Source organism: Cnephaeus nilssonii, assembly GCF_951640355.1.
Source record: "Cnephaeus nilssonii genome assembly, chromosome: 15".
NCBI lineage: Eukaryota > Metazoa > Chordata > Mammalia > Chiroptera > Vespertilionidae > Cnephaeus > Cnephaeus nilssonii.
This window is the reverse complement of record NC_137086.1, coordinates 15,200,649-15,214,395: the sequence shown is the minus strand read 5'-3', so window position 1 is coordinate 15,214,395 and position 13,747 is coordinate 15,200,649. Positions and strand designations below refer to the sequence as shown.

The following is a 13,747-nucleotide window of genomic DNA, read 5'->3' as shown; positions in this document are numbered from 1 at the left end:
TTGCATGTTAGAACTTTTCTATAAGAAAAAAAAAGCCTAGATCACATTATCAAGATCATTGATCTATTTTCATCTACATTAAAAGTTTCAATGAAAACACATTTCAGATACAATTCATTCCAATTATAAAATTCATTGATACCTAGAAGTTGTAAACGGTCCTTGGCCATAACCAAATTAGTCATCATTTTAGCTTGAAGGCGTCTAGCTCTGTCACACTGTTCACCTGAAAGAAAAAAAAAAAAGAATTAAAATGCCTATGTTTCCTTACTAATATTGCTTTAAGATAAAATATTAGCCCAACTAATCTTATAGGGAGTCATAGTCTTTATAAAAAAATTAAGAAAAGCCTTGCCAGTGTGGCTCAGTGGTTTGAGCATCCACCCATGAACCAAGAGGTCACTGGTCTGGGTTTAGGGCTCAATCCCCCGTGGGGGTGTGAAGGAGAAAGAAACATTGGTGATGTTTTTCTCTCATTGACGTTTTTTTATTTTATTTTATTTTTTTATTGTTTAAAGTATTACATATAGTACATATATCTCCTTTCCCCCCCCCTCCATTGACCTTCCCCCAGCCTCCCCTACCCGCTGTCGCATGCCCTCATCCCCCCTGCCCAGTGTCTTGTGTCCATTGGTGTGCTTATATGCATGCATACAAGTCCTTTGGTTGATCTCTATCCCCCTCTCCCCAACACTCCCCAGCCTTCCCGCTGTAATTTGACAAGTCTGTTCAGTGCTTTACTGCCTATGTATCTCTCTCTCATTGATGTTTCTATCTATCTCTCTCCCTTTCTCTCTCTCTAGAAATCAATACACACACACACACACACACACACACACATTATTGATTTCAAAGAAGTAGGAAGGGGGAGAGGGAGACAGAAACATCAATGATGAGAGAGAATCATTGATTGGCTGCCTCCTGCATGCCCCCTACTGGGGATTAAGTCTGCAACCCAGGCATGTGCCCTTGATCGGAATCAAACTCGGGACCCTTCAGTCCAAGTCCAGTGCTCTATCTATTGAGCCAAACCATCTAGTAAAAACATATTTAAAATATTAATAAAATATTATTTTCAAAAAATAAGCTATAGATCTATATGCTGGTTTCAGATCTACTGTGGTATTACATGAATTTTGAGACATATTACTTTCCTTATGTTTTAAAATCTTTGAAATTTGGATGTGTTTCACCCATACCAACTTTGTACTGCTATCAGCCAGGCTGCAGTCATAACGTAGTTTGTCACTGCCTGTGCCTGCACCACTTTGGTCATAGATATTAATACTGCTATCATAGCTATGTCTTCTAAATAAGATAGGACAGCAAATTCAATATGGTTTAGAATTCAAATTCTAAGTGATAAGAAGATAATGTGTCAGTTTAATTGACATTGTTTTTTCTCTTAGTGGTAGATTTTAAGGCATTTTTGATTAAGTGAAATACCATTTTTAAAAATACATTTTTATTGACTTCAGAGAGGAAGGGAGAGGGAGAGAGAGATAGAAACATCAATGAAGAAGGAATCATTAATCGGCTGCCTCCTGTACACCCTCTACTGGGGATCGAGCCCACAACCCAGGTATGTGCCCTTGACCAGAATCTAATCCAGGACCCTTCAGTCTGTAGGCTGACACTCTATCCACTGAGCCAAACCAGCTAGGACTGAAATACCATTCTTATAACCAAATCATTTTCTTCAAACTCTTCTATGCAACTGATGAAGAACAGCAAATATATTATGTATATAATTCACTGTCATGCTCATAAACTTATGAGTCTCAAATGCCCAACCACCTGCATTTACTTGTTCTATTCTGCTCTCTTTTATACAGAAGACCAGTAGCTAGAGAAGTAATCAAAATAAAAAGGGACAGAAAAACAACATGGCAAATATAGGAAACATTGTAATTATTGGAAGTTAGGTGATATAAGTATTAGCCAGCAACACAATGAACATCCACTGGGTGGACTGATCCATAAGACTAAGATTCTTAGCCTACATGGTATTATTTTTGCTTCTGATTTTATTTTAGTTATGATAAATGGAAGAACTTTACTTATTTAATAGTGGTACCCATGTATTATACAATAGTCACAGTATAGTATTTAAGAATTCAGGGTCTGGCCCTAACCGGTTTGGCTCAGTGGATAGAGCATCGGCCTGTGGACTGAAGGGTCCCAGGTTCGATTCCAGTCAAGGGCATGTACCTTGGTTGTGGGAACATCCCCAGTAGGGGATGTGCAGGAGGCAGCTGATAGATGTTTCTCTCTCATCGATGTTTCTAACTCTTTATCCCTCTCCCTTCCTCTCTGTAAAAAATCAATAAAATGTATTTTATAAAAAAAGAAAAAAAAAGAATTCAGGCTCTGAAGTCAGATTGCCTAGATTCAAATCCTGATCCCACCACTTGCTAGCTATGAGGCCTTAAGCAAGTTATTTCTTTGTACTTAAAATTATTCATCTGAAAAATAATGGTAACACCAAACAGCCTCAGAGTGTAGGGTTGTGGTGAAAATTAAGAGATCCTACGTATGAAGCATGTTCAATGATGCTTAGGCACATATTAAATGTGCAATAAAGGTTATCTATATATTGAAAGGTAATATTAGACTCCAATTTTTTATTTTAGATGGTAGGAAAGTAAAGATAAGAAATAACTGCTTGGGTTTTAAAAAGACAAGTGTGAATCAAAGTAAGACATTTATAGTGCATATTCTAACCTGCAGTCAAGCAATAATCACAAGTGCAAAGGGGAGTCTGTAGATTAAACACTCCCCCCTACCTCAACAATGAGGAAAAGTTTCAAAAATATGACTATAGATTGATATTTTGGGTGGGAAGAAAGGTATCACACCTGGAGGCAGGTTAGGATTAAAGACACCTAGGTATATTATGTCAACTTTATTTTAATAAAAAGAAAAAAGAAACACACATGTACATGCACACAGCAACCAGGTATAATTATAGTCAACCCTTTTCTTACTGTGGCAAAAGTGAAACTGTCATAGTGAAAATTGGTACAAAAATAATATGGCTAACATAAGACTAAAGCATCACTAACAGTGGGTCCAAGGACACAAGTAATATACAGTTTTTTTGCCTGATTACTACAGGCAATTAATCAACAAGTTTGAGCATTTCTGGTTATAACTTTATTTCTGCATAGGTAAAAACACATGAACTGTAAGTCTACAAACATTAACAATTACATTTTTAAAAACATTTAAATACTTTTATAAGACAAATGAATCTAAAATCAAGGCAATCGTGAATATAATATGATGGCTCCTAAACAAATGTAAATATAACCTTACCTTGTCCTGTAACTACGACAGCTATTCCTTTTTCTAGTTCTTCAATACCTTTCTTATACCATTCCACAGCTTGCTCCTTTTGTCCTGCTTTAAAAGAGAAATAATTATTTGTATATATCACAAGTATAAAGAATAAACTAAATATCTCCCAAAGCATGCTGTTATTAGGTATACATGAAAAAGAGGCTTGTGATAAAATAAATTTGAAAACTATTACTATATGACTTCTTAGTATCTTTAGCATCTTAACATATATGTGAATCTCCAAGAGATGGACATAGACTTCAATGAAGGAAGTCTTATGAGGAAAGGAGGCCAATGTAAATGACCTGAATTTAATCTCCCCCACTTTCATCTTTAAAAAAGAAAAAAAAGTTCTTTTTAATTGATTTCAGAGAGGAAAGGAGAGGGAGAGATAGAAACATGAATGATGAGAGAATCATCAATCAGCTGCCTTCTGGACACCCCCTACTGAGGGATCAAGCCACAAACCCAGGCATGTTCCCTGACCTGGAATCGAACCATGACCTCCTGGTTCAGAGGTCAATGCAACCTTCTGATGCAGGGGATGACACTCAACCAACTGAGCCACACCAGTCAGTGCTCCATTGTTTGAGATCTACTTTGCTATATAGAGAGACCTAATTCATTCTTTTTGACTTCTGTATAGTATCCTATATCATCCTATAATTTATTCAACAACCTAAATAAAAGATACGTAGGTTGTTTCCAGTGTTTCAACATCTCAAATAAGGCTGCAATAAATGTTCTTGTGCCTGTCCCCTTACGCGTATGTGCCAGTTTCTCCAAGGTATATGCTTCAGAAGTAGAACTGATGGATCACAGCTCATCACTTATTCTCTATCCACGAGAAACCTACAAACTGCTTTTTGAGTGCTTGTACCAATTTATACTTTTAATAGCAGTGTATGACAGTTCTCATTGGTTACATATGAACAAAATGTTCTCAGTTTTAGTGTATTACCATAGGCAAATGAAAAGACTGATTACAAATTAATCCACAGCTCAATAATTATTCAATTACCTAATATTCTTTGGTAACAGATAGATGATTTACTGCATTATTTAAATCTCATAAGTCAGCACAATATAAAATACATATAGATATTTCTTACTAAAAGTAGAAGACTACAGGAGAAAGGACAGACATACAGGTCAATTGAACAGAAGAGAATGTCTGATCTACACATATATTATTGGCTGACTCTGACAAAGACGACTATGTAATTCAATGGAGAAAGAATAGCCTTCTCAAAAAATGATGTTGGGCCCTGGCTGGTGTGGCTAAGTTTGTTGAGTGTCATCCCGTGCACAAAAAGATTACCAGTTTGATTCCCAGTCAGGGCACATGCCTGGATTGCATGGCAGGGGATGTGCAGGAGGCAGCCAATTGATGTTTCACTCTCACAGTGATGTGTCTCTCTCTCTCCCTTCCTCCCTCCCTCCCTCTATCTATCCCTCCCTCCCTCCCTCCCTCCCTCCCTCCCTCCCTCCCTCCCTTCCTCCCTCCCTCCCTCCCTTCATCTCCCTTAAAAAAAATTGATAGGTTTTTTTTAAAAAAGATAATGTTGAGCCGAAACAGGTTTGGCTCAGTGGATAGAGCGTTGGCCTGTGGACTGAAAGGTCCCAGGTTTGATTCCGGTCAAGGGCATGTACCTTGGTTGCAGGCACATCCCCAGTAGGGGTTGTGCAGGAGGCAGCTGATCAATGTTTCTCTCTCATCGATGTTTCTGACTCTCTATCTCTCTCCCTTCCTCTCTGTAAAAAATCAATAAAATATATTTTATAAAAAAACAAAAATAAAAAAATAAAATAAAAAGATAATGTTGAAATAATGGGTGTAGATATGGGAAAAAAGTCACCATGTGACATGCAAAAATTGAAATAGATCACACACCTACATGTAAAACCTAAAAAATTATTTAAAAAATATAGACAAAATCCTTTGTAATCTTGGCTTAGAAAGAGACTTGTTAAACAGAACATAAAAATCACAAACCTTAGGAGAAAAAAAATGGACTTCACTAAAATTAAAAACTCCTGCTCTTCAAAACACAGAGTTAAGATGATAAAAAGCCACAGATTTACTGGGAGAAAATATTTGCAAAACAACAAGCCTAATAAAGGACTTATAACCAGAATATATAAAGGTCTCTTAAATACAATGATAAAAAACACACAAGTAACCCATTAAAAAAATAGTGGCCAAAAGATCAAAACAAACAGTTTACCAAAGAGACATAAATGGCAAAGCACAAGAAAAGATGTGCTCATTAGTTGTTAGTGAAATACAAATTAAAACCACATGGTACCACTAGGTGCCTAATTAAAAAAAAAAAATCCTCATCTGAGGAGTGAGGATACTTTTTCTATTGATTTTTAGAGAGAGTAGAAGGGAGGAGGGGGAGGGGGAGGGGAAGGAGAAAAGGAGAGAAAGAACATCAATGTGAACGAGAAACATCTATCGGTTGCCTCCCAGACGGGATTCGAACCCACAACCAAGGTTATGTAGCCTGACCCACAAACAAGATATGGGGCCTGAGGGAATCTAACCAACGTTTTGGAGCACGGTTCAATGCTCAACCGAGCCACTTGCTGAACTGGAAATTTATTTTTTATAAAACCTGACATATACTAGTATATATATATATATATATATATATATATATATATATATTTTTTTTTTATATATATATTTTTTTAGGACACAAAGTTTTCTTTAATTAATCATAGGGGGAAGGTATGCCACACTTCCACTCAATTAAGAGAAATATTAAAATTTTTTTTTATTGATTTCAGAGAGGAAGGAAGAGGGAGAGATAGATAGAAACATCAATGAGGAGAGATCACTGATTGGCTGCCTCCTGCACATCCCCCATTGGGGATGAGCCCGAAACCCGGGCATGTGCCTTTGACCGGAACCCGGGACCCTACAGTCCGCAGGCCGATGCTCTATCCACTGAGCCAAACCAGCTAGGGCAAGAGAAACATTTTTTATCAACACAGAAGTCTTTTTTATTTTTTTCCGTTATCATGCCATGAATTCATAGGGAATGGGATCCAGCAGCTCAGGCTCCTTTCCATTGGTTCTCACAAAGTGTGCTTCTCTGGGTGGAGCAGGCTGACACTTCAGGTGAACCCAGGTACCTTTCTCTTTGGCTTCCTTCCTTTTCTGATCATTTTCCTTCACATGTTTCAGAAAGCTATCTCGACTCTTAGTGTTAATATGCTCAATATGTAAAATTCTCTTGGCAAGAATCTTGTCCTTAACTTGCTTGTTCACAAGCAAGTAGAACAGTGCCCATTCCCTTGATGTCCACAATATCACCCGTCTTGTAGATTTGCATGTACTAGGTGTACCGGTTAATAATGGCGGATTTTGTAATCAAAGAAAATACGATAATTTCAAGAAACATCAAAAGTGCTTTATTCAAAGTAATGTCCATCGCTAGCTACACATTTCCCCATCTTTTAGGTAATTTGTGGATACCGTCCCAATAGAATTTTTTTTTAAAATATATTTTTATTGATTTTTTACAGAGAGGAAGGGAGAGGGATAGAGAGCTGGAAACATCGATCAGCTGCCTCCTGCACACACCCCCACCGGGGATGTGCCTGCAACCAATGTACGTGCCCTTGACCGGAATCGAACCTGGGACCCTTCAGTCCACAGACCGACGCTCTATCCACTGAGCCAAACAGGTTTCAGCAAATTTTTCTTTTTTTGAGGCAAACCCAATTTTCCACTTCTTCGTACATTTTGAAGTGCTGCTCAGAAAGTGCGTATGACAGTGATCGGAACAAGTGGTAATCTGAAGGAGCAAGGTCTGGTGAATAGGGTGGGTGAGTTAATACTTCCTAGACAAGATATATGTATATTTTTAAATATATTTTATGTTTTTTTTTACAGGGAGGAAGGGAGAGGGATAGAGAGTTAGAAACATCGATGAGAGAGAAACATTGATGATCTGCCTCCTGCACACTCTCCACTGGGTATGTGCCAGCAACCAAGGTACATGCCCTTGACCAGAATCAAACCTGGGACCCTTGAGTCTGCAGGCCGATGCTCTATCCACTGAGCCAAACCGGTTAGGGCCATGGTCGGCAAACTGTGGCTCGCAAGCCACATGCGGCTCTTTGGCCACTTGAGTGTGGCTCTTCCACAAAATACCACGGCCTGGGCGAATCTATTTTGAAGAAATGACGTTAGAAGAAGTTTAAAAAATTTGGCTCTCAAAAGAAATTTCAGCCGAAACCAGTTTGGCTCAGTGGATAGAGCGTCGGCCTGTGGACTGAAAGGTCCCAGGTTCGATTCTGGTCAAGGGCATGTACATTGGTTGCGGGCACAGCCCCAGTAGGGGGCGTGCAGGAGGCAGCTGATCTATGTTTCTCTCTCATGGATGTTTCTGACTATCTCTCTCCCTTCCTCTCTGTAAAAAATCAATAAAAATATATTTTTTAAAAAAAGAAATTTCAATCGTTGTACTGTTGATATTTGGCTCTGTTGACTAATGAGTTTAACGACCACTGGGTTAGGGCAAGGCAAGATCTTTTAACGTGTCTTTAACTGGTTTTGAAGTGTACGATGGTGCGTCATCATGAAGCAAAATTACTTTTCTGTGTCTTCTGGAACATTCTGTTCGTTTCACGATCAAAGCATGGTTCAAATTGATTATTTGTTGTCGGTAGCGATCAGTATTAATGGTTTCACCTGGTTTTAGAAGCTCATAATACACCATACCTTCCTAATCCCACCAAAAGCAGAGCATTGTCTTCTTTCCAAATCAATTTGGCCTTGCAGTCGATGTTGATGGTTGACCTGGATCAACCCAGGATTTTGTGCATTTGGGAGTCTCAAAATAAGTCCACTTTTCATCGCCAGTCACAATTCGATGCAAAAAAGACTTCCTTTTGTGCCACTGAAGCAACATTTTACTGATTACTTTTCAGTTTTCCATTTCTCTTTCATTCAGTTGATGTGGCACCCATTTCCTTCCTTTAAAATCTTTCCCATTGCTTGTAAACAATTGAAAATTGTTTGCTGAGCAATGTTTAATCTTTCTGTAAGTTGTTTTTTAGTTTGACACGCATCTTCATCCAATAATGCTTTTAATTGTTGGTCTTCAAATTTTTTTAGTTGACCTGGACGTTCTTTGTCTTTCACATAGAAATCATCACTTTTAAAGCGTTTAAACCAGCTTTCACAAGTATCTTGAGATGGAGCACGTCCACCATAAGCTTCCCAAAGTATATGGTAACTTCCAGCAGCACTTTCTTCAAAATAATGAATTAAAACTTCCCGCAAATGCTTATTTTTTGGCACAAAATTCGACATTTTTAAGCGTAAAAATAGCTATGATGTTAACACCTTCAGCAAATTTGACATATGAAGTTTTGAGGCTTGCTGTCAATACAACAAAATAGCATACATATCAAATCGCATATATATCAACATATGTGTAACGCCATCTATTGAAAAAAATCCGCATTAACTGGTACACCTAGTATGTGGCCAAAGAAACAACTCCATGCTTTCTAAAAGTCCTAGAGAACATATAACAGGTGCCTCTCCTCTTCCCCTTTGTGTTAGTCATTCTGGCGAATTAACTGGAAGATGGCGGTTCCTGCCAAAAGTAAAAACCCTGACATTTTAATACAAACTGCTAGGAATAATTAGAAAAATGTTTTATTTAAACAATTTCTGTTCTTGATGTTAGATTCTTCAGCCCCACAACATCCTGAGAAAATGGAGCTCTCTCTTTGATACAAACTTACTGTCAAGTCCTACATTTTTGAACCACACCTAGACAATGTGCAGCATTGTATGCAGTCTTGATATGCAGTCTTATCAAGCGAAACATGTTAGATCATGTTCTGGTTAATCCAAAAGAACCACTGTGTGAAACATGTTAGATCATGTTCTGGTTAATCCAAAAGAACCACTGTTACAACTTCCTCTTTTCTCCCAAGTATCCAAGGGGTTCTATCTCTATCTCTATCTCTACCTACCTACCTACCTACCTACCTACCTACCTACGGCTAATATGCAGTGTCCCCTTGGGAGTTCGACCAGGAGTTTGATCACTCGCTAAGACGTGCACCACCAGCGGGCAGTGCGGAACGAAGGAAGGCCCCTGGCCAGCAGCCAGCAGCCAGGGAAGGAAGGCCTTGGCCGACTGCCAGAAGGAAGACCCGATCGACCTGATAACCCGCCAGGCCTAAGGACCCTACCCATGCACGAATTTTTTACACCAGGCCTCTAGTTAGCATTATACTAGTAAAATAGAACCTGCTTAGTATAAAACAAAACGTATAAAATTATGAATCTGTTCAACTAAACTCTGTTCTTGGTTCTGCTATGGTGAGTTTACTCTTTTTTTAAAAAAAATATTTTTTTATTGATTTTAGAGAAGGGAGAGGGAGAGAGAGATAGAAACATCAACGATGAGAATCACTGATCGGCTGCCTCCTGCACGCCCCCTACTGGGGATTGAGCCTGCAACCCAGGCATGCTCCCTTGACTGGAATCAAACTTGGGACCCTTTAGTCCACAGGACAATGCTCTATGCACTAAGCCAAACCAGCTAGAGCTACTCTTTAAATTTAAGTTTCTCCATATATAGATATCATAGGTTGTCAGTTTTCCAAAGATGTTCAACAATTTAAAAAAACAGTACATTTAGAAACTAAGTCAAGTTGCTAAGGGGAATGGCAATGCATGACATTACAAGCCCCTTAATGGTTTACCAAAGAGTTAGAAAACCTTTAAAGACTGCATATTGCACTAGCTGGTTTGGCTCAGTGGATAGAGCGTTGGCCTGTGGACTGAAGGGTCCTGGGTTTGTGCAGGAGGCAACCAATCGATGTGTTTCTCTCACATGGATATTTCTCTGTCTTTCCCTCTCTCTCTAAAAAACCAATGGAAAGATCCTCCGGTGAGGACTAAAAATAAAAAAAAAAGACTGCATATCAAATTAATTTCTATTTGTTCATATATATTTTAATGCAGTGGGAAAGAGGGAGAATGAAATTCTCTTAGAATTAAGTTTTGTTCTGTCTAGGATAGCTGAGAGGCAAATACACTTGAAATGTGAACTCTTACAACTATTGGATTATGGCTCAAATACAACAACTTCCCATATGCAAAAGAAAAACTTTAGATAGAAAAAAAACATGACAATATAAACTCAGTTTTACTTCATTTTTAAAGGAAAATGAATATATAACTATTTTGTTTCAGTTTTAACTAATTTATTTTAGCCTATGATGCATCGGTTGTAGAATTCAAACTAAGGAGTTATCATAGACCATTTCTGATGTCCTCTTTAGAAACTAAAGCATACCTCCTTCTATATGCCTCCCTTCTCACTACTGCATTTGACTAGCCAAAAAAAACACACACAAAAAAAACTAAAGCATAAAGCAAAAACCTTTGAACAGAGAAACATTATCAGTAGAAAAAAGGAAAAATATGGGTTACATAGATTGCTGAACCTATTTATACTTAAAAAATTACTTAAGATGATTTAAATATAATAGATATAGGCATATATATAATACAAAGTTAAGTCACCAGCCTGAAACCCAAGGTCTGAATTCTACTTCTGTCACTTATCCCTCACACAGAACTGATTTCTCTTTAAATCTAAAAGTCCAGGCTCCTTTTTTTCATACTTAGGTTTTCCTCAACCTCTCCTCTTATCCTACCTCCAACTCCCATAACCCAGCGTTAAGCTAAAATTTCCTTGTATTTTCTGGCATTCTCCTCCTAAACACAACTAACCTACCCTTAAACATATTTCCTCTATCCTATATTATCTTTGACCTAAATTAGTCAACTTCAGAGGACCCTGTAAGAATAGGCTACTACAATAAAACAGTGCTTCTCTAGGAAGGATGGATGGGACCCTTCTTCATCTTCCCAAGAGAACCCTGGATGTTCCTAAGAGGTGGTCAAGAATGAAGCAGTTAACAGAACACTTCCTTCCACAAATAGCTGGCATTCTTTTCTTAAATGTCTCGCCTTTCTTGAACTCTCTTAACCTTTGCTCTGTCCAAAACCTTGAGTATCTGTCTCTATCCTTATAACCTACTTCTCACTCTCAGACCCCACAAAGGAAATAGGTTTCAACAAAACAGAAATTCTAGAACAGTTTCTGGAGTTGGTAGTGGAGAGACAGACTACAAATGAAGTGCAGATTGTTATTAAAAAAATACAGCTCCCTGGTGTGGCTCAGTGGCTGAGTGTCAACCAATGAACCAGGAACTCATAGGTTACAAGGCTCCATCCCCAGTGAGGGGCATCTAGGGGGCAGTCGATAGATGATTCTCACCATTGATGTTTCTATCTCTTTCCCTTTCCCTTCCTCTCTGAAATCAATAATATATATATATATATATATATATATATATGTATATATATATATATATATATATATATATGTATGTATGTATATATATTTTATATATATAAAAAGGACAATGCAAGTGAGTACTTAACTGAGGTGTGGTGGAAAAGTGTTCTTTGGTAGTTAGAGGGACAAGATCTCAGCATTTATTTACCGTCTTCCATAAAAAATTTACATTACCCATTAGCAAAGGTTTGGAATCACTGAGGTTTGAGCCTCAGTCTGTTCATCTGTGACATGATGACACTAACAGCACCTTCACCTCACAGGGTAATTGAGAGGATTAACTAGGTGACACGTGCAAAGCTAAGAGCACAGTACCTGGTACATAGAAAGACGAACGTACATTATCTTAAAATCTTTACGTTTTATTGTAAAACGATATGTATAAGTTATCCTACTCATTCGTTTAACATTTCAATGTAGACACTCAGAGCTACCTTGGAATACTGATTTGGATAACATTAAATTAACCAGGGGCATAAGTTTTATGCTAAAATAGAACTTTACTGAAAAAATACTTAGTAGTCATTACATGGATAAAGTGACTGTCATTAAACTTTACAAAATGCAAATTCAGCTGTAATCACATGCAGCTGTTCCTTTCAAAATTAAGTCATTATTTGTCCTCTCCCCCCCCTCCCCCAGTACTACAGTAGTCTGCTTTCATTAAAAGCCTTTTAACAAGTCACAGCTTCTTCGATATCCAAACCTTTTGGGAACCTGGCTCAGAGGAAGCCACACACTGTTTGCAGTGCTAGAAAGGATCCGTGTGGTCACCCTAGGACAACTGTCACCTGTCACCCAGCACGACTGGAGGTCCAATAGGGACTTGGGTCATGAGAAGTGTAAGAAAAGGCTGGTGCCTGAAACAGAGTCGACAGCTAGGGTGCCCCGAAAAGGGAGAGGTTCTCACCGAGAATCGCCGAGGATGAAGGTCTGACTGCGGGGAAGCAGTCTCCCGGGGAGGAGCAGTTCTCGGGGGTGCACCGCCGGCTCCCGCAGGAAAGGGTCGCAGTGTGGAGCCCTCCCGCGGCTACCCCAAGGCTTTCTCCCTGGCGCCCCCGCCCCCGCCCCCAGCCCTCCCGGTACCTTTCTCGTCCTCGTCGATGCGCAGGGCCACGGAGATGTACTCGAAGGCCTGTTTGTGGAAGGCTCGGACGAGCTCGGCCTCCGCGCCCGGCACCGGCAGCGGGGGTGAGGCCGAGGCCGGCGCGGTCGGGGAGCTCCTCTTGGCGGCCATGAGGGCGCGAGAGAAGCGCTGGCAGAGCCACGCGAAGAGGAGCCCCAGGTGGAAGGCGACCAAACGCAGCAGCGCGAAGCCTGCGACCAGCGGGTAGGAGAAGTAGTACAGGTTCCGCTTATGCGGCGACTCCGGCGGAGGGGCCGGCCTGGGGGCGGGCCGGGCGGGGGCCGGGCACGGGGGCGGAGGCCTGGGAGGCACCGGGCTGCTGGGGCCGCCGGAGCCTTTCTTCTTCCCTCGTCCACCCGGAGAATTCATCCACAACTCCCACTGCCGCCGCCGCCATAACCCGCCTCCCGCACACCGACGGCGACCAAAGGACGGCAGCGGCCACTGGGACGGCGAGGGCCGCAGAGCCCCGCGCGCCGGCCGGTCCCGGGAGCTCGGCACCTTCGCGCCCCGCCCGCCCGCCGGCCCCGCCCCTTTCTCTGCGTGCGGCCCAGAGCACAACCCCTTCTCCGCTTCCCGAGGTCGGTGGCTTCTGCCCCTCCCTCTCTCTGTCCTCTTGGCCGCCTCTAGTAGCTCAGAGCCGCGGCCGCGCGTGCACGCCCTCCCGTCTCTTTCTCCGGCGCGCGCGCGCACGCCGCCGTCTTTGTTGCCCAGAGCTCCTAGTGCGCGTGTGCGGCGTTCTCCCTTCGGCCCTTTCTCCGTGGAACTACAGTTCCCAGGGTGCAGTTCGGTTCTACGCCGTCGTCAAGGGTCGACGCCCGGCCGACTTCACTGCGCCTGGGAGCTCCTTAGCTGGCGACCTTGTTCC

General features: G+C 40.8%; 1 protein-coding gene across 5 annotated transcripts in view; it reads right to left on the bottom strand.

Moving 5' to 3' along the window:
• The window catches only part of SPAST (spastin), a 48,302-nt gene extending 34,808 nt beyond the window's left edge, over window positions 1-13,494 (bottom strand). For 3 of the 5 annotated variants that reach the window (XM_079792077.1, XM_079792079.1, XM_079792081.1), the window contains exons 1-3: window positions 12,840-13,494; window positions 3,319-3,405; window positions 143-226 (exon numbers count right to left, since the gene is read on the bottom strand). In XM_079792077.1, coding sequence (XP_079648203.1) covers window positions 143-226; window positions 3,319-3,405; window positions 12,840-13,248 — 580 coding nt within the window. In that variant the 5' untranslated portion in view covers window positions 13,249-13,494. The remainder of the gene's footprint in view (window positions 1-142; window positions 227-3,318; window positions 3,406-12,839) is intronic. The other 2 variants (XM_079792078.1, XM_079792080.1) reach the window with 1 other exon arrangement.
• Between the last annotated feature and the right edge of the window lie 253 nt (window positions 13,495-13,747).